Source organism: Eschrichtius robustus, chromosome 3 (genome assembly GCF_028021215.1).
Source record: "Eschrichtius robustus isolate mEscRob2 chromosome 3, mEscRob2.pri, whole genome shotgun sequence".
NCBI lineage: Eukaryota > Metazoa > Chordata > Mammalia > Artiodactyla > Eschrichtiidae > Eschrichtius > Eschrichtius robustus.
In genome coordinates this window covers 34,868,827-34,894,885 of record NC_090826.1, presented here as the reverse complement: position 1 = coordinate 34,894,885, position 26,059 = coordinate 34,868,827, and the positions used below count along the sequence as shown (strand labels likewise).

Sequence of the window (26,059 nt, the reverse complement as noted above, 5' to 3'; positions counted from 1 at the left end):
CCATCTATACCATTTTTTAAGATTCCACATATATGCATTAATATACGATATTTGTTTTTCTCTTTCTGACTTACTTCACTCTGTATGGCAGACTCTAACCCCATCCACCTCACTACAAATAACTCAGTTTCGTTTCTTTTTATGGCTGAGTAATAGTCCATTGTATATATGTGCCACATCTTCTTTATCCACTCCTCTGTTGATGGACATTTAGGTTGCTTCCATGTCCTGGCTATTGTAAGTAGTGCTGCAGTGAACATTGGGGTGCATGTGTCTTTTTGAATTATGGTTTTCTCAGGATATATGCCCAGGAGTGGGATTGCTGGGTCATAGACAACCCTCAGAAAGGAAGAAAATATTTGCAAACGAAGCAACTGACCAAGGATTAATCTCCAAAATATACAAACAGCTCATGCAGCTCAATATCAAAAAAACAAACAACCTAATCAAAAAATGGGTTGAAGCCCTAAATAGATATTTCTCCAGAGAAGACATACAGATGGCCAACAAACACATGAAAATGTGCTCAACATCACTAACTACTAGAGAAATGCAAATCAAAACTACAATGAGGTATCGCCTCATACTGGTCAGAATGGCCATCATCAAAAAATCTACAAACAATAAATGCTGGAGAGGGTGTGGAGAAAAGGGAACCCCCTTGCAATGTTGATGGGAATGTAAATTGATACAACCACTATGGAGAACAGTATGGAGGTTCCTTAAAAAACTGTTTCCAATATATTAAATGTTGGTTATCTTCATATAATAACACCTTACTTAGCAAACAACAATTTCTGTGTGTGATATAGGTTGTCATGCGGTGACTGTTTATTCATATTTTAGACCCATTTCTGAAGAAGAGGCATTGTCGTGCAGCTGAAAAAAAAAAAAAGAGCTTTGTAACCAGGCAGACTTGAATTTAAATCCTGGCTGTGCCACATAGCAGCTCTTACCAGAAGTCAAGAGTGATCTTAACTTTTCTGAACCTCAGTTTATTGATCTATGAAACGGGAGTAATAAGAATACGACCGTAATTGGGATGTTGGGAGGATGTAAAGGTAGTTGTATGTGCTCAACACATGGTAGCCATTGTAATTAGACCCCACCAGGGCTGTCCCCAGATCAGCCCTCCTTGTGCCCTTTGCAGCCCAACATTTGTCACACTTACCTTGGCCAAGCACCTTTGGGCTCCTAAGGCTCCCCCTGCCTTCAGGCACAATGAGAGAGGGAGTCTGCAGACCGGCAGGAAGGCTGGCCAGAGGTGCTGCCCCCTCAGCTGGCTGGTCCAATGGCGAAGGTCCAGCCTGCTTGTCTGATTACCATCTCCTTTCCCAACAGGTCTCTGAGATCTGGAATAAATATTTGAACAGTCACTATCAAGTCCTCTCACAGGCTCGCACCCAACAAATAGATCTACTAGGCAAGCAATTTGAGACCGACACTGGCTTGGGTAAGTGGCAGTTCTCTCTAGGAAGCAAAGCAGTGACTTCATCTCTTCTGATCCACAGACTTTTCCCCTCAGAGGGAGAGCAGCTGTCCCTGTGGTGGGGCACATCAGTGCCATCTTCCCATTTTGCCAATGGGCAAACTGAGACAGGGGGATCAAAGAGATTTCACCAGCGGTGGGAAGAATTCAGGTCCCTAGCATCACACACAGCCTTGCAGGGGGGTTAATAAGGGACAGATCTGGAGAAAAAAAGACCCTGCCAGAGCCCCCTGAGATTCCTGCAGAGCATCCATCTTTTATGTGTTATCCCTCCAGACTCCACATGGAAGTCCCATTGCTCATTTGTTCTGGTGCCTTATCCTCTTCCTTTACTGGACAGTGAACTTCTCAGTGGCAGGACTGAGTCTGATTCATCTCTCTACCCACAGCTCAGCAAAGGGCTGAAGGCTGAGTACAGCATCATTCCCTCTGAGATCATAAAAAGAGATGGAAGATCTAGTTTCTTCTCAAAAGAGACATATAGTATAGTGGGTGAGACAGAAACTATGTGAAAGAAAAGAAAACTTCTACAAGTACAAATTATATTACAAGCTGAGTCCCAGAATGAAGAGGTGAGGACAGTTGGATGGTGTTGAAAAGGGAAGACTTCTTGGAGGAGAAGTTTTGAGCTACGGTTCAAAAAATTAATAATTTTATTGAATTTTCTCTCGTTATAAAAGCAGTTCATGTTAAAGCAGAAAACTCAAAAATCATAGCTATCCAAAGACAGCCAACCTTAACATTACAGTGTATGTCTTTTCTGTCTTTTTCTCTAAGCTTAGCCTCACATGGGGGAAAGCAGAAAGGCTACTGCTTAAGCATCTTTGGATTTGGGGAAGAAGAATTAAGGTGCTGTGGCTGCCAGAAGCCCCGGCTCCCTCCTTTTGCTATAGAATGGAAGCTGAGTTGGACCCAAGAAATCCCACCATGACAAATTCCCTGTATTGGGGGCCTAAGAGATCTAGTTTAGGATTCTGAAAGAAAGAAAGCTAAACAACTCCGGGACCTGTAGGAATGAGTTTTTTGTTTTTTGGGTTTTTTTTTAGGTTACTCTGATAATGACAGGCTGGGCAGAGCTGGTGAACTGCCTGAAGGACAGATGCCCTAACAGGGTGCTTATCCCTGAGGGTAGACGCAGCTGCCCTAGGGCCTGTTTCTTCTTTCCTCCCTTTCTTTCCATTGCAGATGAAGCCCAGGAAGCAGAAGCCATTCAGATCCTGACTTCAATCTTGAACATTCGAGAATCTACATCTGACAAAGCTCCCCAAAAAACAATCTTTGTTCTAAAAATCCTGTTCATGCTTTACTACCTGATGATGAATTCTTCAAAGGCAAGTTCCCCTAGAAAAGAAGCATGTCTAAAATGGAGGGAGAAATTCCTCTAGTTGATTTCAGCTGTGTTTTGCCCAACTGCACTAGCTTTTGCCCTCAGGGTAAGCCTTCACTCCAAAAAAGTTCAGATGCTCATGACATTTCTTATGTGTTGAGTCCAACCTGCACAATGGAAACAGGGTTGTCTTCTTCCCTCAAGGGGGCCACCCTAGGGTTGCCCAGGTTAACTGAGGCTGGGGCAGTGCTGGGAAGCCTGCAGGGAGGAAGGGCTCTGGGGAGTCCTTGGGGGGATGGAGTAGTTGCCCTAACCATACTCAGGTAGTGAGTTCCCTGTTGCTGGAGGGATCCAGGCAGAAATAATTCAAAAGGTAATTGTTTTTAAGTGCTTATTATGTGGCAGTCACTAGCCTAAGTACTTTACATGAATTATCACTTTTAATTCTCATACTAACTTTACAAAGAAGGTATTTTATTATTCCCACTTTACAGATAAGGAAACTAAGGCACAGAGAGGGTCCATTGCTTGCCCAATTTCTTATAGACAGCAAGTGGCAAATCTCAGGGTTCTTGATTTATTGACTGACTGATCCACTCATTCATTCAGGTATTTATTGAGCTTCTACCATTTGCAAGGCACGGTTTTAGGGACTGGGGGTGCAGTGGTGAACCACCAGCCAAGTTCCCTATTTCCAAGTAACTTACGTTTTTCTGGAGGAGGGGAAGTCACAATAAACAAGTAAATATATAAATGTGTAGTATAATTTCAGAGAGTGAAAAGCACTACAAAGAAAAATAAAGTAGGCAAGGGGAGAGAGGAGGGAGGACGGTTGGAAGAGGCCTTTCTGTGTGGGTGACATGGGAAAATTTAAGATGTCCTTCCCCCGCTCTCTTCCTCACTTCCTTTCTTCCTTCTTTCCTTTCATCAGCAAACTTTTACTAAGCACCTACTGTATACCAGGGCCTGGAAGAGCTCCCGGTCAGTGGGTTAAAATAGAGTGTGATAGCAAAGCCCAGGGCCCTGTGGAAGCACAAAAGAGGGACAGCGGCCCTATGTGGGGTGGGGGTGAGAGGGGTTAGGGAACAGGGAACATTTCCATTGCATGTCCAAGTTTACAGTGGACAAAGCCTCCTTTCTACATTTCAGGGTCTCATTTTCCATTCAAGGAAGTCATTCCCCCAAGGTGTGTTAAGGGTGTTGTTAGGTCTGCAAGAGGTCCTTAGAGAAAAGGGACACCTCTATCTACTCAGGGTTGGCACCTCGCTTCCTTCAGGCCTGGACTCAGCTGTCTGCTTTTCAATAACGCTTTCCCTGCCCTCTGTCTGAAACGGCAAACCCCCACTGCCACCATTAATGCTTCCTGTTCCCCTTCCTGCTTTATTTTTTCCTTAGCATGAATCACTATAAGATACTATCGCATTTTAATTATTTGTCTTGTTTATTGCCTCTCTCCCCCATTATATTGTCAATTTCACAAGGGTAGGAATTTCTGCCTATAGTCACAGTACCTGGAACATAGTAGCCTTTTAATAAATATATATTGAAAGACAGGAAGGAGAAAAAGAGGAAAGGAAGGAAGGATGAAAGGAAGGAAGGAAGGAAATAAGGGAGGAAAGAAGAGATGGAGGGGGGTGAAAGCACGTGCTCGGCTTCCTGAGGCACCCATTTCCCCTTTGTGAGTAGAGCCATGTGGCTGATAGGGTCTTGGTGCTCTAGCCAGGTGTCAGGCCTGAGCCTTTGAGGTGGGAGAGCCGAGTTCAGGACATTGGTCCACCAGAGACCTCCTGGCCCCTCGTAATATCAATCGGCGAGAGCTCTCCCAGAGGTCTTGGTCTCAACGCTAAGACCCAGCTCCACTCAACAACCATCAAGCCCCAGTGCTGGACACCCCATGCCAAACAACTAGCAAGACAGGAACACAACCCCAGCTATTAGCAGAGATGCTGCCTACAAACATAATAAGCTCACGGACACCCCAAAACACATCACCAGACGTGGTCCTGCCCACCTGAAAGACAAGATCCAGCCGCATCCACCAGAACACAGGCACCAGTCCCCTGCACCAGGAAGCCTAAACAACCTACTGAACCAACCTTACCCACTGGGGGCAGACACCAAAAACAACGGGAATTTCAAACCTGCAGGCTGCGAAAAGGAGACCCCAAACCCAGTAAGTTAAGCAAAATGAGAAGACAGAGAAATACACAGCAGATGAAAGAGCAAGGTAAAAACCCACCAGACCAAACAAATGAAGAGGAAATAGGCAGTCTTCCTGAAAAAGAATTCAGAGTAATAATAGTAAAGGTGATCCAAAATCTTGGAAATAGAATGGAGAAAATACAAGAAACATTTAACAAGAACCTAGAAGAACTAAAGAGCAAACAAACAATGATGTACAACACAATAAATGAAATTAAAAATTCTCTAGAAGGAATCAATACCAGAATAACTGAGATAGAAGAAAGGATAAGTGACCTGGAAGATAAAATAGTGGAAATAACTACCGCAGAGCAGAATAAAGAAAAAAGAATGAAAAGAATGGAGGACAGTCTCACAGACCTCTGGGACAACATTAAATGCACCAACATTCGAATTATAGGGGTCCCAGAGAAGAAGAGAAAAAGAAAAGGACTGAGAAAATATTTGAAGAGATTAGAGTTGAAAACTTCCCTAATATGGGAAAGGAAATAGTTAATCAAGTCCAGGAAGCGCAGAGAGTCCCATACAGGAAAAATCCAAGGAGAAACACGCCAAGACACATATTAATCAAACTATCAAAAATTGAATACAAAGCAAAAATATTAAAAGCAGCAAGGGAAAAGCAACTAATAACATACAAGGGAATCCCCATAAGGTTAACAGCTGATCTTTCAGCAGAAACTCTGCAAGCCAGAAGGCAGTGGCAGGACATATTTAAAGTGATGAAAGGGAAAATCCTACAACCAAGATTACTCTACCTAGCAAGGATCTCATTCAGATTCGACAGAGAAATTAAAACCTTTACAGACAAGCAAAAGCTAAGAGAATTCAGCACCACCAAAGCAGCTTTACAACAAATGCTAAAGGAACTTCTCAAGGCAGGAAACACAAGAGGAGGAAAAGACCTACAATAACAAACCCAAAACAATTAAGAAAATGGTGACAGGAACATACATATTGATACTTACCTTAAATGTAAATGGATTAAATGCTCCAACCAAAAGATATAGACTGGCTGAATGGATACAAAAACAAGACCCGTATGTATGCTGCCTACAAGAGACCCACTTCAGACCTAGGGAAACGTACAGACTGAAAGTGAGTGGATGGAAAAGGATATTCCATGCAAATGGAAATCAAAAGAAAGCTGGAGTAACAATTCCTATATCAGACAAAATAGACTTTAAAACAAAGACTATTACAAGAGACAAAGAAGGACACTACATAATGATCAAGGGATCAATCCAAGAAGAAGATATAACAATGATAAATATTTATGCACCCAATATAGGAGCACCTCAATACATAAGAAATGCTAACAGCCATAAAAGGGGAAATCGACAGTAACACAATCATAGTAGGGGACTTTAACACCCCACTTTCACCAATGGACAGATCATCCAAAATGAAAAGAAATAAGGAAACACAAGCTTTAAATGACACATTAAACAAGATGGACTTAATTGATATTTATAGGACATTCCATCCAAAAACAACAGAATACACTTTCTTCTCAAGTGCTCATGGAACATTCTCCAGGATAGATCATATCTTGGGTCACAAATCAAGCCTTGATAAATTTAGGAAAATTGAAATTGTATCAAGTACCTTTTCTGACCACAACGCTGTAAGACTAGACATCAATATAGGAAAAAAAACTGTAAAAATTACAAACACATGGAGGCTAAACAATACACTACTAAATAACCAAGAGATCACTGAAGAAATCAAAGAGGAAATCAAAAAATACCTAGAAAGAAATGACAATGAAAACACGATGACCCAAAACCTATGGGATGCAGCAAAAGCAGTTCTAAGAGGGAAGTTTATAGCAATACAATCCTACCTCAAGAAACAAGAAAAATCTCAAACAACCCAACCTTACACCTTAAGCAATTAGAGAAAGAAGAACAAAAATACCCCAAAGTTAGCAGAAGGAAAGAAATCATAAAGTTCATATCAGAAATAAAAGAAAAAGAAATGAAGGAAACAGTAGCAAAGATCAATAAAACTAAAAGCTGGTTCTTTGAGAAGATAAACAAAATTGATAAACCATTAGCCAGACTCATCAAGATAAAAAGGGAAAAGACTCAAATCAATAGAATTAGAAATGAAAAAGGAGAAGTAAAAACTGACACTGCAGAAATACAAAGGATCATGAGAGATTACTACAAGCAACTATATGCCAATAAAATGGACAACCTGAAAGAAATGGACAAATTCTTAGAAAAGCACAACCTTCAGAGACTAAACCAGGAAGAAATAGAAAATATAAACAGACCAGTCATAAGCACTGAAATTGAAACTGTGATTAAAAGTCTTCCAAAAAACGAAAGCCCTGGACCAGATGGCTTCACAGGTGAATTCTATCAAACATTTAGAGAGGAGCTAACACCTATCCTTCTCAAACTCTTCCAAAATATAGCAGAGGGAGGAACACTGCCAAATTCATTCTACGAGGCCACCATCACCCTGATACCAAAACCAGACAAAGATGCCACAAAGAAAGGAAACTACAGGCTAATGTCACTGATGAAACTAGATGCAAAAATCCTCAACAAAATACTAGCAAACAGAATCCAACAGTGCATTAAAAGGATCATACACCATGATCAAGTGGGGATTATCCCAGGAATGCAAGGATTCTTCAATATATGCAAATCAATCAATGTGAAAAACCATATTAACAAACTGAAGGAGAAAATCCATATGATCATCTCAATAGATGTAGAAAAAGCTTTCAGCAAAATTTAACACCCATTTATGATAAGAACCCTCCAGAAAGTGGGCATAGAGGGAACTTACCTCAATATAATAAAGGCCATATATGACAAACACAGAGCCAACACCATTCTCAATGGTGAAAAACTGAAACCATTTCCACTAAGATCAGGAACAAGACAAGGTTGCCCACTCTCACCACTATTATTCAACACAGTTTTGGAAGTTTTAGCCACAGCAATCAGAGAAGAAAAAGAAATAAAAGGAATCCACATAAGAAAAGAAGAAGTAAAACTGTCACTGTTTGCAGATGACATGATACTATACATAGAGAATCCTACAGATGCTACCAGAAAACTACTAGAGCTAATCAATGAATTTGGTAAAGTAGCAGGATACAAAATTAATGCACAGAAATCTGTTGCATTCCCATACACTAATGATGAAAAATCTGAAAGAGAAATTAAGGAAACACTCCCATTTACCATTGCAACAAAAAGAGTAAAATACCTAAGAATAAACCTACCTAAGGAGACAAAAGACCTGTATGCAGAAAACTATAAGACACTGATGAAAGAAATTAAAGATGATACAAACAGATGGAGAGACATACCATGTTCTTGGATTGGAAGAATCAACACTGTGAAAATGACTATACTACCCAAAGCAATCTACAGATTCAATGCAATCCCTATCAACCTACCAATGGCAATATTCACAGAACTAGAACAAAAAATTTCACAATTTGTATGGAAACACAAAAGACCCCAAATAGCCAAAGCAATCTTGAGAAAGAAAAACGGAGCTGGAGGAATCAGGCTCCCTGACTTCAGGCTATACTACAAAGCTACAGTAATCAAGACAGTATGGTACTGGCACAAAAACAGAAATATAGATCAATGGAACAGGTTAGAAAGCCCAGAGATAAACCCACGCACATATGGTCACCTTATCTTTGATAAAGGAGGCAAGAATATACAATGCAGAAAAGACAGCCTCTTCAATAAGTGGTGCTGGGAAAACTGGACAGCTACATGTAAAAGAATGAAATTAGAACACTCCCTAACACCATACACAAAAATAAACTCAAAATGGATTAAAGACCTAAATGTAAGGCCAGACACTATAAAACTCTTAGAGGAAAACATAGGCAGAGCACTCCATGACATAAATCACAGCAAGATCCCTTTTGACCCACCTCCTAGAGAAATGGAAATTAAAAAAAAAACAGGGACCTAATGAAACTGAAAAGCTTTTGCACAGCAAAGGAAACCATAAACAAGACGAAACGACAACTCTCAGAATGGGAGAAAATATTTGCAAACAAAGCAACTGACAAAGGATTAATCTCCAAAATATAGAAGCAGCTCAACATCTAAAAAACAAACAACCCAATCCAAGATGGGCAGAAGACCTAAATAAACATTTCTCCACAGAAGATATACAGATTGCCAACAAACACATGAAAGGATGCTTAACATCACTAATCATTAGAGAAATGCAAATCAAAACTACAATGAGGAATCACCTCACCCTGGTCAGAATGACCATCATCAAAAAATCTACAAACAATAAACGCTGGAGAGGGTGTGGAGAAAAGGAACCCTCTTGCACTGTTGGTGGGAATGTAAATTGATACAGTCACTATGGAGAATAGTATGGAGGTTCCTTAAAAAACTAAACATAGAACTACCATACAACCCAGCAATCCCACTATTGGGCGTATACCCTGAGAAAGCCATAATTCAAAAAGAGTCATGCACCACAATGTTCATTGCAGCTCTATATACAATAGCCAGGACATGGAAGCAACCTAAGTGTCCATCAACAGATGAATGGATAAAGAAGATGTGGCACATATATCCAATGGAATATTACTCAGCCATAAAAAGAAACGATTGAGTTATTTGTAGTGAGGTGGATGGACCTAGGGTCAGTCATGCAGAGTGAAGTAAGTCAGAAAGAGAAAAACAAATACCGTATGCTAACACATATGTATGGAATCTGAAAAAAGAAAAAAAAAGGTTCTGAAGAACCTAGGGGCAGGACAGGAATAAAGACGCAGACGTAGAGAATGGACTTGAGGACATGGGGAGGGGGAAGGGTAAGCAGGGACGAAGTGAGAGAGTGGCATTGACCTATATACACTCCCAAATGTAAAATAGATAGCTAGTGGGAAGCAGCCACATAGCACAGGGAGATCAGCTCGGTACTTTGTGACCACCTAGAGGGGTGGGATAGGGAGGGTGAGAGAGAGATGCAAGAGGGAGGAGATATGGGGATATATGCATACGTATAGCTGATTGACTTTGGTTTACAACAGAAACTAACATGCCATTGTAAAGCAATTATACTCCAATAAAGATGTTAAAAAAAAAAGAAGAGATTGAGGGGGGAAGGGAGGGAGGGCGGAAGGGCCAGCTAGAGCCTGTCCCAAGATGTCCTGTGAAGCTTCTGTCCAAGTCAAAACTCTGGGCTGTTTGGCCCCCCAGATGGCAATTTACTTGTGGCACCTTTCACTTCTATGCCTCCCAGTGTTGGTTCAAAGGGCCCTGAAATGTAGAAAAGAGGCTTTGTCCACTGTAAACTCAGTGACCACGTTTTCCTGTTCCCTAACGCCTCTCACTGTCATCCCACATGTGTGGCTAGCTGTGAAGACCCAGTGTATGTTCACAAGTTTCCACAAAGAACTCAGTGGCTGGTGTGAGAAGCTGAAGGGTCCTTTCCCATGTTTTTGGGGTAGAACAGAGATGGGGCTTCCAATGTAATGCTTTTCTGTGACAACTTCCTTTTGTCACTGCAATTCTATTTCAGGCAGAGGAATATGCCCTGAGAGCCCTGGATCTAGCCAAAGAACAGCAGCTCAGTGTCCATGAACAAAACACCATTCAAGACTTACTAAATCTCATCTCAGCTGAGGAAACTCATCCCATTACATAGTGACCCAAGAGCTCTGCATCATGGACTATTGAGCAACTAATATATTCCAGCCTTGCATAGCTGCTTTGAGGTGCTATGAATTGCTGAAGTGCCCACCCTCTTCCCCTGGGATTGCACTCATAGCTGTGTTTTTATTGTTTCACAACATATGTTGGGGAATATAGAGCTTTTGGCATAGAAATCAGTAAAACTCTTGTTTATCATGACTTTGCACAACTTTGAATAATGTGCTATCAGTTCACTAACAAGGTATTTATAATTAAACTGCAAATAGTTTATCCTATTTCTCAGAGGTCTCCCAGTGATGCATTCTTCATAGATCTTTGCCAAAGAAAGGGGTAGGGAATAGAGCTATATTGGAGTAAAGTTTCTCTATTCTACTGTAATTAAGTTAGCTTTAATCTGAGGTAGATTGTGATTAAAATGCCCATTATAATTCCTAGAGCAATCACTAAGAAAAGTAATCTAAAATACAGTTAAAATCAGCAAGGAAATTAAAATGGTACACTAGAAAAGATCCACTTAATGCAAAAGAAGGCAGTAAAGGAGGAATGGAGGAACAAAAAGATGTGAGACATATAGAAAACAAATAGCAAAATGCAGACATAAAGTGTAGGTCTTTGCCAGAAAAGGCCCCTGGGCCTTTCAAGGAGCTCCAGTATGGATTGGCCGAGTTACCATTCCACATTAGTGTCTCTTTTCTCAGACAATTATTTGAAGGGCATGTGAGCCATCTATACTGTGTAGGGGGAAGTACTCTGGAAGGTCCCCTGTGATGTAGGGGACAGAGTGTAGGCATTGGAGCAGGCATGCCTGGGTTCAAATCCCAGCTTTCTCATGTAACTCTGTGACCTTGATTCACCACCACCCACCCCTCCAAAAACACCCAACCTCCTCATTATGTTCTAAAATGCCCAGGTGTGGCCATGGCTGTATCAGCAAGTGCCATCGAAGACTCTGGTCATTTATTGCATCCTTTTTTTCTCCAGACTCACTAAGCAGCCTGCCCATTACCACTTTGCTTCCTGGGTAGATCTGTACCAGGGAGAGGTTATGCAAATCAAGGACCTGTGGGAGAGTTTTATGTTCCTCACTTATATTAATTCCCTCAGGCACATATAATAAAAATATGTCAGATGGCCACCCTGCACCTTCAGGTCTAGGTAAAATCCGCTTGGGACATTCTTATGCTTCTGCAAGATGGCTGTGAAGTCCCAGGGCCTTACTTTTCTGTCTCTCACTTCAGTTTTTAGCTTCAATTATCAATACTTTGTCACTCTCCACATCTTGTAGCTGTTTTTTTTCATCTCTTTAGGGACACATCCCTTCTTCCTGATTCTCACCTCCTAACCCCAGATATGAGCCAGCTCTTTCAAATAGATGTTGAATGAAGATTGGAGAGTGAGGAGAAGGACCAATGGCTCTTCGGCAGATAATTTAAAAGAAAATATTAGAACTTCCTTATTCTAAAAGAGTCCTTCAAAATCCATTTCATTAAACTCTAGTTCTCTTCTTTACCATAGTCGTTGGCCCCTTTCTCTTTTTCCCCCCTCCCTTATCTGTTTTCTGTTCTCTCCACCCCTGAATTCTTGTTCATGACTCCTTCCCCATTGAGTATATTTATAAAATTACTGTTTCAATTTATTGTTCCTGTTGACTGATTTTCCTCTTGGTTATGGCTCATAATTTTCTGCTTTTTCACATCATGTTTAGTAATTTAATTTTCAGTCTTTCTGCTTTTCTAACACTTGCATTAAGGCTATAAATTTTCCTCTAAATGCTGCTTTCATTGATACCACATATTACGAAATGCATTTTTATTATCATTTGCTCTAAATATTTCTTAATTTTTTATGACTCATGAGTCATTTAGAAGTATGATTCTTAATTTCTAAAAGATGGTGTTACCTCTTTGCTGTTTTCCAGCTTAATTTTATTGAGATCATAAAATACGTTGTGTACAATTTTGACTTTTAGAAATTGTTTGGGGTTTGCTTTATGGCCCAGGATATGGTTAATATGTATTTGTAAATGTTTTGTGTGTGCTATAAAAGAATGGAGTTATTGGGCACATTGCCCTATATATGTCCGTTAAGTCAAATTTTTCGTATTTTCAAACACTGCATCTCCTTGCTGAATTTCTAATTTATTTCTGAGAGAGGTACATAAAATCCATCCAATATGATTGTGGTTATATCTATTTTTCCTTGTAGTTCTATCAGTTTTTGCTTTACATATTTCGGGGCTTGGCTGTTAGGCAAGTACAAGTTCAAATATCGTATTTTCCTGGTGAATTGAATCCTTATTTTTTGTATTATGAAGTGATTCGCTTTATCTCCAGTAATGCCTTTAACCTTAGAGTCTGATGTTTTGGTCTGATGTTAACATAGCTATGCCTATTTCCTTTTGGGCTGGATTGCTTGTTATCAGCTAGATGTTATCACTTACCTCTGCTTCAGCATTTACCTCTGCTTCAAAGGGGAAGCTTGGAACTACAGTTCCCAGTACTCTTTCCTTTTATGATTCTGGATTAAATTCAGCCAATGAGGGTCTACTGCACAAGATTTGGAAGCCGGATGAGAAGGAGCAACCATTAATCTTCCTGAGAATCACCCACTGTTGCTTTCCTGAAAGCAGATTTCCTGTGAAAGCAGCTTGCTGACCTTTGCTTCCTGATCACCCAGCCATTTCAAAGATTGTGTAAGATTCTAACACCCTACATTAAATAAATCTCTTTACTCAAAATGCTCAGAGAGGCTTCTGTTTTCCCGACTCAACCCTGACTAAACACTTAGTATTTCTTCTTGCGACCTTTCACTTTCAAACAATCTATACCCTTATGGTTTGGATGTATCTCTTATAAAAATAGTATAGTTAGATATTTTTATATCTATAATTTTAAAAGAATCATTTAGTCAATTTACATTTTATTTGTATGCTAAATTGTTTGGGTTTAAATCTATTATCTTGTGCCTTCTATTTGTACTGCATGTTCTATTTTCCTTCTTCTTTCTTCTAGATTGATTATTTTTTCTCATTCCATTTTCTACCCCCTGTCTGCTAGTTTGTAGGTTACACTGTGTTTCTATTCTTTAAGTGATTACTCCAGAAATTCAAATATTCATTCCTAACTTATCAACGTCTAAAGTTATTCAGGATGTTTACCCTCATCCTGGACAGTACAAGGGCTTTAAAACTTTTAAATTCCATTTGCTTCCCCCTAACTTATATATTATTACTGTTATTTATTTCAAGTGTATCTTAAACCCACAAATCACAATTATTATTATTATTTTATAAAGTCATTATTATTTTATAAAGTCATCATATTCCTTCTTGCTCTTCACACCCTCTATCTGGGCTCACATTACTGATAAATCCTTTACTATTTCCTACGGTGAGGGTTTGCTGATGGCAAATACTCAGATTTTCTTTCTTTCACTAATCTGATAATGTTTTATTTTGCCCTCTTTTTTTGACTCATCAATGAAAATGTATTTCACTTTCATACATGATACAGTGATGCAGGACATAATCTCAATTCTGAAGATCTCTGTGAAATGTGATTTACTTGACCTAAAAAGGTATACGCAGGTTCAAGAGAATCAGGAGTTCTGGGGAGATAAGAATATCTCTTATCATTCTACCAGGTAACCTTTCCTAAGCATCTTCAGCAGAATTTGCAGGTGTGGAGCTGAGGGATCATCTCTGAAAGTCCTGGCTAAATTTTTTCTACTAGCAAGCACATAGCAGTGTTACAAATTATATCAAGTTGTCTATGAACTTTTATTTCACAAAGATTCACATTGAGTAGTTGCTCTGAGTACCAACTTTCCAATGTTTTATCATTGCACAGCTTTGGACCTGTGCTGTGCCATAGGTCCTCAGATGACCAAGATTAGAACCAAGGTGCTCTACCACCACTAGGTCCTACTATAGATATATATCATGCAAGTAAGGTTTCTGTGTTCACGATGGCTCTATGAAGCATAATATCTCTCAAGAACAAAAGGTCAAACAAAACACACATCTGGCAAAGTAGATGCTTCAGAAAAGATGATAAAGCATTATTTGAATGACAAACCATGTCATCATTTTGTTTGCTAGAAAAAGTACGTTTTTCCTGATATTCATCAAGATTGATGGTGATGAGATGGAGATAAATATTTTATTTAATATATATGCTTACACAGACAGTTTCAATAGTTAATAAATAAACAGCAGCAGGTTTGAAAAGCATATAAGCAAGGTTACTATTGAGATCAGGATATAAAACCAAGATGATATATTATAAATGTTGTCCCTTGCTTGCGAACCTTTCTAAGGATTGCAGAAACAATCCTAGAACCTCTTAATGATCAAGGGAGAAAAGCTTTCAATGAAAAAAGACCATTCAGAGTTTGAAAGTCATGTTTCACCACAAGAAACAAAACTGGATGTGAGGGATAAGGAAGATAGCAGCCAAAGAATGACTCCTGAAGTGTATTTTCTTTCCTTCTGGTTTGAGCAAGTGGTTGGCGTTGTGCCCTCAGGTGAGGAGGTCCTGGAAGAGGAGCGAGTCTTCGGGAGAGAGAGAGGAATGTGAATTCAGATTGGGGCGTGGTGAGTTTCAGATACGAGACATTTGAGGGGAGATGAAAAGGCAGGCAACTGGACAGGCAATCTGACATTAAGAAAAGAACACTGAGTTCGAGAGATAAATTTGAGAGCATCGTGTAGGTTGTAATTAATACTGTGGAAACGAAGGAGATCACCTGGGGAAGAGAAGAGAGATAAGGAAGGGAAGAGAGTCCCAGGAAATGCCCTGAAACACACCGTTTAATAGAGGAGAGGGGAACCCAGCAGACGAGGGTGACATAATTTCAGATTTATTCAGAGTATTCATACAAAGGATTCCCATATATCTTTCACCCAGATTCCCCAGATGTTAACATTTTACCATATTTGCCTCATCATTTTCTCTATATAGATACCCATTATTTTCTGAACCATTTGAAAGAAAGCTGCAAACACTATGCCCCTTTATCCCTCAATATTTAATGTTGTTCTTCTAAAAACAAGGAAACTCTTACATATTCTCATCAGTACAATCACCGAAATCGGGAAACTAGGGACTTCCCTGGTGGCACAGTGGTTAAGAATCCGCCTGCCAATTCAGGGACACGGGTTCGAGCCCTGGTCCGGGAAGATCCCACATGCCGCGGAGCAACTAAGGCCGTGCGCCACAAGTACTGAGCCTGCGCGCTGGAGTCCGCGAGCCACAGCTACTGAAGCCTGAGCGCCTAGAGCCCGTGCTCCGCAACAAGAGAAGCCACCGCAATGAGAAGCCCCCGCACCGCAACGAAGAGTAGGCCCAGCTTACCGCAACTAGAGGAAGCCGCGGGCAGCAACGAAGACCCAACACAGCCAAAAATAGATACATAAATAAATTTATTTTTTTTAAAAAAAGGAAATTAATCATTGATAGGATGCGATCAAAGAATGAAATACAGACTTTAGTTCAGATATCACCAATTGTCATAATGATGTTCTTTAGAGCAGAAGAACATCCCTGAGCAAGCAGTGCATTCACTTGCTGTCTCTTTAGGCCTTTAAATGTGACACAGTGTCCTGCTACTCAAATCTTCTCCGACTTATGAGAAATTCAGCCAAAATTTTCCAACAAATGAAGAAGCCAAGGCCTTTGGGAGCTCTGAAGAGCTGTGACGCACTGAGGTACAGTAGATCTGAGGCCGGTGGAAGAGCCGTAATCCTTGGGGGAAGGCTCTTTCCTGACTGAGGGAATTCCTACAGTGAAAAACGCAGCTGCAGGAAAAGCAGTGAAATGGGAACCAGCATGACAGCCAGGTGGGTGTCAGCAGCATGAAGCTGGGAACGTTTCGGGGGATGACCGTGGAACCCTGGAAAACAGAAGAGGAAGTCTTGTAGGCTTATTCCTTGGGGAGAGGAAATCCCAAGCTCCAGCAACTGGGGACGGTGTCTGTAGCCAGCCTAAAGACCTTTCTACTGGTGCCCTGTCAGCATGGCTGCTGCCAGAGCCACAGGCAGGGTGGTGGGGAAGCAGTCACCACCCTTCTCAAAGGACCTCTGGCCCCACCAAACACACTGGTCTATGATGCAGAAAATGCAGTTCTTCTGGGACAACTGGGGGAAGTGTATATGAACTGGTAGTTAGATGCTATCAAGGAATTACTGTTAATTTTGTTATACGCGGTAAAGGCATAAGGAAATCTCCCTTTAAGATGAGATGCCTGCTGAAGTATGCAGGGGAGAAAAGATATGGTGTGTGGAAATTGTTTTTAAATGCTTAAGAAGAAGAAGTGGGTAGATGCAGTAAAAATAGAAAATTTTGATAATTTAAAATTTGAGGAGTTTACTAAACCATCCTCTTGACTTTTGTGTAGTTTGAAGAATTTCATATATCAGTAGAATAAAAAAGAAATACAGGTCACACTCCCCAGTGTTTGGGTTGAAGGACAATATGAGTGGTACAACAGAGTAGCATCCCTGGTTGCAACAAAGAAGCGTTATCCCTGTGACTCTCTTACCTCGGGGTGGGCTCCCTGACCCTCACAAGTTGAGGAACAGCCTTTGTTCAAGGGTCTCAGGCCTGGTGCTGATCGGAGTTAGTTCCTAAAGGCCTTAGCACTGCTTCTCCCAGGAAGCCTTTTGAAATGTCATGCAAACAAATTCTAATGGCTCTTCCGGTGGGGACACAAATCTTTCCAGTCCCCTGGGATCCTTCCTGCACCACACAGCCATTCTTACACACAGCAAGCTCTCACTTGCTATTTGAATCTTCATTGTAAAGTCAGTCCAGGAGAGCATGTTGAGCGGGCCCACGACAAGCTCATACCATCTGCATTAGTATTTTCCTCCATCATCTTGACAGTTGAGAGTTGGCAATATTACAATTCAGACAGCACTCTGCATTTGAAAGGAAAATTATGGTTTTTCAGAATGCAGCTGGTGTGCAAGTGAATAGGATGAAGTTTCTATGAAGCCTTTTCCTCATTTTATGATATGAAAATAATAAAATGTAGATTCAGTGTGATACTTACTGAAAAAGAACCACCAAAAGGGACAGAGTTTGGGGGACAAAGGCAAACAAAGCCTTCTGTTCCACGGTAATAATTTTAATAAAAAGCAAAACCAGCAAAACAATCATTTAGAAATGATTTCTTCGCTGTGGGAGAAGTTAACATTGTTATTGCTGTTCAAACCACTTGGAAATGAGCTCTTTGGGTGCCTAGTTAAGGTATATTCTTTACAGCACGTTTTCAGTTTGCCAATTAGGTAGGAAAAACTACAATTCACTTTCCTGGGGGGAACTTAGCTGAAGTACAGCCCACAGGTGAGACACAGCCTCAAAGATCACTAAGTTTAGGAGCAAACCAAAAAGATTTCTCATGTGTGAAAACAGAGGAAGACAGAACAGGCAAAGAAGCAGTGTTTTCAAGTGTTTTTCTTCAAGTCATTTCTGCACATTATAATAGGACACTGGCTTCTGAGAAATCCATCACACATGCTACCTCCCTGGAATTGAGATGTTTCAATGCATTGGTGTATCAATTTCTTTCTTGGTTACCCAGTGGCACTGGTGTGTTGGTAAATGTTTAACAGGTAGCTCTCCAGGGGAAATACTTGGTATATAGTGTTTGCCCATCTCTGTGGGGTAAATATTCCCTCCATGGCTGATTTCAAACTACCAATGTGATGTCACTGGACAATGCAGTTGGGAACACATGCTCAGTTGCACACCATTATATGGCATTTCCACTGTACAAATACAGCAGATGTCAATAACCTCAGAAGCACAGACAATAGTAAAAGGTAATAAAATAATTAGGAAGTGATAAGTTTTGAATATTTATTACCTATATTTTAAATATACTTTAATTTTAGGTTTATATAATTTAATTTTTAATTGTGGCTGCATCTAACAACCAGCCCACAAAATTCCTGAAACTGTAACAATCCGCTCTCATGGGTTGGTCCAAGCCGGCTCCACCACACCACTGGTACTCTGGGGACCTCCAGGTGGGACTAAACACACGAGCCACCTGCCTGGTCTTGCCTTCACGAAGACCTTTATTAGTTCTAGACTAAGAACCCCAGCTCTCCACTTACAGTAGAGCAGTGTTCCTTCTAAATAGAAGATTCTGGGGGTCCGACTCAGGACAGGCCCAGGACAGCAGAATTTCAGCTGTTTTATTGGCTAGTTCCATCTGCTCTCAGGGCTGTCATCCCTGCCAAGTCCAGATGGTGCTGTTGGGCTATCAGAGTTCCCTGCACAGCTCCGCCCCCCCACCCCCCGGCCTTCTGCACTCCCCTCACCCTCTGTTTGACAGATTTAATTCAAATCCCTGGCACCTCCTCCTTCCATTTGATGCAAAGCCAGCAAACCTCATACAGGAAGAGCCAAAGAAACCAGGTGCTAAATCATACAAGGTCACGCTGCTCCTCCACTCTCCAGCCTCCCAGTTGTCTGAGGCAGCCTTTCCTCCAGGACTATTCTAAGCCAGATACACCCCCTATATCTTACACTAGAGCATCACAGAATCTCAGGGATGGATGGGACCTTTCAGTCATTAAGCCTAAACCGCAGCATGCTGAAGCAGCCACCAGTCTTGTCCCCTTCCTCCCCCGCATCTCTTTTCCCAGCTGTAAAGCTGCTGTCTGTCAGCTTTTATCCCTTGGCACTGAGTCATGATCACGGGCGGGAGCTGTTTGTGATTGCTGACAGTGGAGAAAGCAAGAGGAAAGGAACTTGCTGAAAGCCAGACTTGTGGTTAAGAGCTTCATATTCAAGATTGTGTTTATTTATCACATTTATAGGTGATGATGCAAAGGTTAAGCGAGATTAAGTGACTTTCCTGAGGTCACATAAGCCATAAGTTATCAAGTCAGGATTTGAACCGGGGCTAACCCAAACTAGCACCATTTACATCAATCCGTGTTGCCTTCCATAAAGCGTGATGTCCCCAACAGCTAGTGGTGATTATGGTGGTTGCCATGCCTGGCTAGGGTAGTGGGAATGAAAAATAGATCACCCTAAGGGACGGCACTTGAGTTCTTCTTTAGGAGGGAGTGGTCTTTGCTTAGGAAAATGCCTTTAATAAGCCATCCGTGATAGAAGCTGAAATCTTGAAGGTAGAGGTGTTGGCAGGAATCATATTAGGAAAAGGAATGGCTATGCTGCCGTCCATGAGAACATACGTGGATTTAGTTTGTCCTGAGAAGGCAGTCAGGTACCACATGGAGTGGAAGGTGAGTGGATTCCTCTGTAGAGTATAGAAGAACATTTTATGGATGGGGGTACCACGTCTGCATTGCTGCAATGCCTGCATTGCTGCCACGTCTGCGTTGTTGCCACATCTCCCGTTTCCTCCCACATCACTGAAACACACACAGGCACATGCTCCTACACTGACTCATTTGAATTTTGGTGTGTGTGGAAGTGGGGGCAGGAACTGAGCCTTTCTCAGCTGATGTGGTGAAGGGATGAGACATGATTGTTGCTTAAAATGAGGTAGCAGAAGTCTGGAGTCAGCAGTGACTGCCAAGATATAAGCCCCTTAGAAATCACAGAGATCCAAAGGCCCAGTTATCAGACTTCTCTGGATCTCAAGGGGCAGGGGGTCCTCAGCTGACCCATGGGCTACAACAGGGAAGAGTGTGCCTAGTGGCCGGCCGCAAGGGGGATGCACTGTGGAACTGCGAGAGGGAGGAAGCCTTTGACTTTGTGGCAGATTGTAGCTAACGTGTATCAATCAGGATTCCCCCTCAGGTGTGCCTGACGGGAGACGTTTGGGACCTTCAAGCCCCTGGCCTCCACGGAGGCCCACGAAGTCTTCTGCAAATCCAAGACATTCTGCAGTGAGGGAACATGAACCAAACCGGGGCCAAGGAAGCCTTCAGTCAGCTTGGCAGGGGCCTTCTCTCACATTCCATCACTGATGGTGTAATGTGAGGCTATGTGGTCTTGGCTGGTCTACAGAAGGCACAGGCCATGAGCCAGCACGCACCAGAAAATCTTATCTACGCCTTTGGGGCTCTTACCTAAAAGCCATCCAAGAGCTGAATCCTTCACAGCTGGCACCATGTTGATCCAGAGCAGAGGCTCAGCGGAAGGGGGATGGGCACAGGGTGGGTCCAGGATGGCAGCAGTGCTGGATGCCATGGAAGAACAGAGCCACCTCTGGCAGTATGCCACACTGGTTGCAAACCAGACTGCCTGGGTCCCAACCTTGCTGCTGACTAGCTAAGTGACCTTGGCCTCTGGGATTCAGAGTCCCATCTATAAAACAGGGACTGAACTGGTTCCAAAGTGCTGCTATTCCTGTGCCCTCAAATCTGGCTTGATGGGTGACCTTCTTAGGGTTGCCTCAGAGCTCTAGTGAATATGCAATGCCAGAGCAAGACTACCCAACAGTGTTGGGATGCCAGCATGTGGCCCAGAACAGTGCCACTTGTCAGCAGGGGAAACGCGCCTGGAGAAGGAAATTGAAAGGCTTGAAGGGACAAGGTTTTCATACTCAGTTGTGTGAGTTTTAGAAGGGAAGGCTACAGTCTAACCACAGATTTGGAATGGAAGCATAATATGGTTTTAAGAAAGGAGTAAGACAACATATGCCTGAGATGGTGGTCTTCCAGGTGACAACAGTTGAAGCCACGATCTGATCTGGGGAATCTCAGAAGCAGTCATAAACAGCAGCAGGTTTTCTATTAGGGCTACAGCGGCAGATCCAGGAACACTAACTCCAGGGATAGTGACAAGAAGGCCGCTGTCAGGGTTTTTCCCAAAAAATCCGCATAGACTGACAGCAGATAGAAGCTGCACCTCCAGCTGCACAGGAAATTACTAGGCTGCTTCACTGATTTTGGACTCACCCTCCGACATGGCTCTGTGACCGCCTGCACATGGTATTCTGGTCATTAACTTCTGGGAGGGTCAGCTGTTACTAGAGTGATCGTGGAACCGCCCCCCCCTGCCCCCCCCCAGCTAGCTGCTTCAACCTTCCTCTGATTTACATTCAGAGCTGGTTCTCAAGATCAGCCTTCATCAGGACTTAAAGAAGGGATGAGGTACGTCTTCTTTGGAGAAATGTCTGTTTAGGTCTTCTGCACATTTTTTGATTGGGTTGTTTGTTTTTTTGATATTGAGCTGCATGAGCTGTTTGTATAGTTTGGCATACAGATGGCCAACAAACACATGAAAAGATGTTCAATATCATTAATTATTAGAGAAACGCAAATGAAAACTACAATGAGGTATCCCCTCACACCGGTCAGAATGGCCATCATCGAAAAATCTACAACAACAAATGCTGGAGAGGGTGCAGAGAAAAGGGAACCCTCTTACATTGTTGGTGGGAGTGTAAGTTGATACAGCCACTATGGAGAACAGTATGGAGGTTCCTTAAAAAACTAAAAATAGAACTACCATATGACCCCGCAATCCCACTACTGGGCATATGTCCTGAAAAAACCATAATTCAAAAAGACACACGCACCCCATTGCTCACTGCAGCACTATTTACAATAGCTAGGACATGGAAGCAACCTAAATGTCCATCAACGAGGAATGGATAAAGAAGATGTGGTACATATATACAATGGAATATTACTCAGCCCTAAAAAGGAACGAAATTGCATCATTTGCAAAGACATGGATGGACCTAGAGACTGTCATACAGAGGGAAGTAAGTCAGAAAGAGAAAAACAAATATCATATATTAATGCATATATGTGGAATCTAGAAAAATGGTACAGATAATCTTATTTGCAAAGCAGAAGTAGAGACACAGAGGTAGAGAACAAAGGGGGAAGGGGAGGGTGAGATGAAGTGGGAGATTGGGATTGACATATATACACTACTATGTATAAAATAGATAACTAATGAGAACCTACTGCATAGCATCGGGAACTCTACTCAGTGCTCTGTGGTGACCTAAATGGGAAGGAAATCCAAAAAAGAGGGGATACATGTATACATATGGCTGATTCACTTTGCTGTACAGCAGAAACTGACACAGCAGTGTAAAGCAACTATACTCCAATTAAAAAAAAAAAAAACCTCATGGAAAAAGATTTTTTTTAAAAAAAGGGGATGAGGTATGTCTCTTACTTCCGCTGAGGTGGATGAGAATCCAAGCAACTCATTTTCTTTATACAGAATAGTTTCAAAGAAAGACCCCTACCTCTATAAGCAATACATATTCACAATTCTTTCATTCCAACAACCCACGGAAGAGCCATTTCTTCCTCCTTCCCACTAGAATTCCAGATGATCCCAACTTATTTCTTCCACTGAAATGTCACAAAACTATCCCAGACCTTCCTCTCCTCTCCTTCCTCCTCGCCCATCCCCAACGTTCATGGAATCCCCTCTGAGCTGGGAGAACTGAGTCTGCAATTGTGATACTAATGGCTTAAGAGCCACTTATATTGTTGATCAGATCCTCAAGACCTAAAGCCCCAAATCCACCTTCTGGGGGAACCCCATACCCCTCAGCAATCAGACAAACAGCATGAAGACATTCTTCCCAAGTGCAAAGTCATATATATTCTGAGTGAGCTATTGGCATTCAAGTTTTGACCAGTTTCAAGATGCTACTACCAGATAATGGGAAGACTGTATACAGACACTGCAATTTATGTTACATGAGGAAGACTGTTAGTTGATACACGAGAGTCAAGAGTTTCAGGTTAGATACAATCCATCCAGAAGGCTGAATACACTAAGAGCCTTACTTCTTTCAGGTCATAAGCCCTCTGAGAAGCTGCATCCTTTTTCAGGCCCTCTACCACTGTTTAGTGTGCTAATGCCAAGAATTTATGGCCTCTTTAACTCCCCCAGAGGAGGGGTGATAGGAAACTGCTAAAAGCCAGATGTGGGAGGTGTCCTTCTACCACCTCCCACGCAATGTACAGTTTCATTAATTAACTCCAACCTCAAAACACCCGCCCCAAGAGCTAAATAGAATAGGCATCTCCCCTAGCAGAAGAATGGAAAAATCGAGGCACAGAGTCAACTTGATTGTATAAGGTTAATCAGCTATTTTAGGGCAGAACCAGAACCGGGATCCGGCTCTGCGCCCCCCGTTCCTTCCAGCAGGCCTTGTGGGCAGCTGTGACGAGTGTGGCCCAGCCACCGGGCTGAGGCTCACAGGGCCCACAGCCAGTATGGGAAATCCTGGAGGGAGGCTTTGATCCAGCTGTGCCCCAGCTCTCTAGACAGGGCTGGGTTCCAAGCAATGACGCCAATGACGACAGATGTCACTGGCAGCTGGAAAATGGGCCCCCTTTGACAAATCTGGAAGCACCCTCTAGCTGCTGTGCTCAGGATGGGGCTCACGAGCATCTATTTAGGTAAAGTGGAGAGACTGGGCTTGCACTAAACTGTGGGAAGGAGTGAATGCAGCTTCCAGAAAGTCATCACTTGGTTCAGAGGTTTACGTAGAAAGCATCTGGCCAAATCCAACGAGAACAGACCTAGAACCATCCTTCTAAACCCACCCTGAGTGGTAAAGATAAGGTACATGTCTTAACCTATATAAAGGTGAAGGATTATCGTTTTTCAACTGTACAGACACATGACTGGAATTACAGTTCAGTGGCATGCACCCTATGTTGACTGTATTTAAACTACTACTGTGTAGTGCGACATCTCCATTGCATGGTGCCAAACATTTTTCAGTTTCAGTTACTTGGTGAGATCTGATTTTAGCCACAGTATTTTCAAAGCCAATTTCTATTTAAATGTGTTGTGGAAAAATGTAATAGTTTGACTTTATACACGTTTTACATTTACAGCAGAATAAGTACAGGAATTTGTACACCCAAATGGGTGTTGTTCCTTCAAACTGGTCACGTTGGGAAGATGCATGTTTAGTCCAGGGAAGCTGACTTTACTCATAACATTTCTAGAACCTTCCTTGGAAACTGTCCACTTGTAAGCATCCTTAACATTGATAAGTCTTTGTCCTTTAAGGGTAGATTTATTCTTTTGAGGAATGATATTTTTTAACAGCCAAAGAGCATTAGAAGATAAGTCTGATAAATAAAATGGGTGATGGAGCTCGGGATGATCTCTGGGGAAGGGTGGTGTAAAAAAACGAGGTCTGACTATAAGGTTATGAGGCCTCTTTTCTTGCATGGCTTCAAAGGTAACTCCAAAGAGGAAGTCTAGTGCTCTTGGCACATGCAACATCACAGCTCAAGAGTAAGGTCTCCCAGGGGAATAAGTACAATCATGGTGACTCTTGAGTGCATATGTTCTAGTGTATTTGGTTAAAAAGGTAGCCTTGCTCATTTTTGTCATACTTCACAGAAGCAGAAATGAAACACTCCATGTCCGTGACTTCTCCCAAGGGCAGTGTCATCATCTACTGCTGGAAGAGTTAAAATGAAAAGCACTTGGTGTCATGTCTACATTATCCACTCCCCCCACCCCCCATCCCCCCCACCAAATGTGCAATGAGTTATTCCTGATACCTGAGTCTCCCCAGTGTGGAAAAGTGGGTAAGGACAGGTCTCTGGAACCTGGGTAAGACTAGTTATGTCAAGGGGATTGGAGTGTTTCCAATGGCTCTAGCTACCCAACAGGCTCACAACACCGACTCATACAAGAAAATCTCCTACAGCTAAGTACCTAAAGTTTCAGTAGAAGAGGGGGGGAAATGATTATCTTCCAGTAGCTTTCTAGGATTAAAAACCCACTCGCTTCTAATGTCAAGTGAACAGTCTATTGAAAAGAAGTCCATGGTGTTCTAGTGCATGCTTAAGGAAGAAAGTGTGTGGCCACTAGGTCACTGAAGTGCATTTCCAGCTGAGGTCAAAGGCAGCAAAGGTGCAAGAGGCTGCTGGGGCTGGCGTTAGTTGAAGCAGGATCTATATATTTGGAGTGGCAAAGCAATCTGTAGAAAGCCCCAGTTACAGAGCAGGATGTTTGCCAACGAGTGAAGTCAAAGGACGCTCAATCTCACTTTCTACAAAGTGCTTCACTGAAGATGCAAAGGAGGAAGCTCCCTTTAAAACACCATATCCTGAGTGTCAGAGAAATATGGTCAAGATGGTGATTGATGGGGAGCAGAGACTGATTCTCTAATAGCGCTGGGACTGCGTGTACTCCAAGTATCTCTCTCTCTCTCTCACACACACACACACACACACACACACACACACACACACACACATAATGAAGAGCACACAACTGCAGTCACATTCCACCTCTTCTGCACGTGCCTCTGTCCGGTGGTTGCTCTTTTGTGCAGTATTTCCAGGAGCCGTTCTGAGTTAATGGGCTCCACTGCTAAAAGCCAGAAGCACAGCACAGAGTCAGCCGTAACATCCAACTGCTTGCAGCAGACATCGGT

General features: G+C 42.1%; 1 protein-coding gene across 1 annotated transcript in view; it reads left to right on the top strand.

The window, feature by feature from the left end:
• ZMYND12 (zinc finger MYND-type containing 12) overlaps nucleotides 1-12,354 on the top strand; it is a 37,782-nt gene extending 25,428 nt beyond the window's left edge. The window contains exons 6-8 of the mRNA XM_068537912.1: nucleotides 1,342-1,453; nucleotides 2,675-2,824; nucleotides 10,558-12,354. Coding sequence (XP_068394013.1) covers nucleotides 1,342-1,453; nucleotides 2,675-2,824; nucleotides 10,558-10,679 — 384 coding nt within the window. The 3' untranslated portion in view covers nucleotides 10,680-12,354. The remainder of the gene's footprint in view (nucleotides 1-1,341; nucleotides 1,454-2,674; nucleotides 2,825-10,557) is intronic.
• The last annotated feature ends 13,705 nt before the right edge of the window (nucleotides 12,355-26,059 follow it).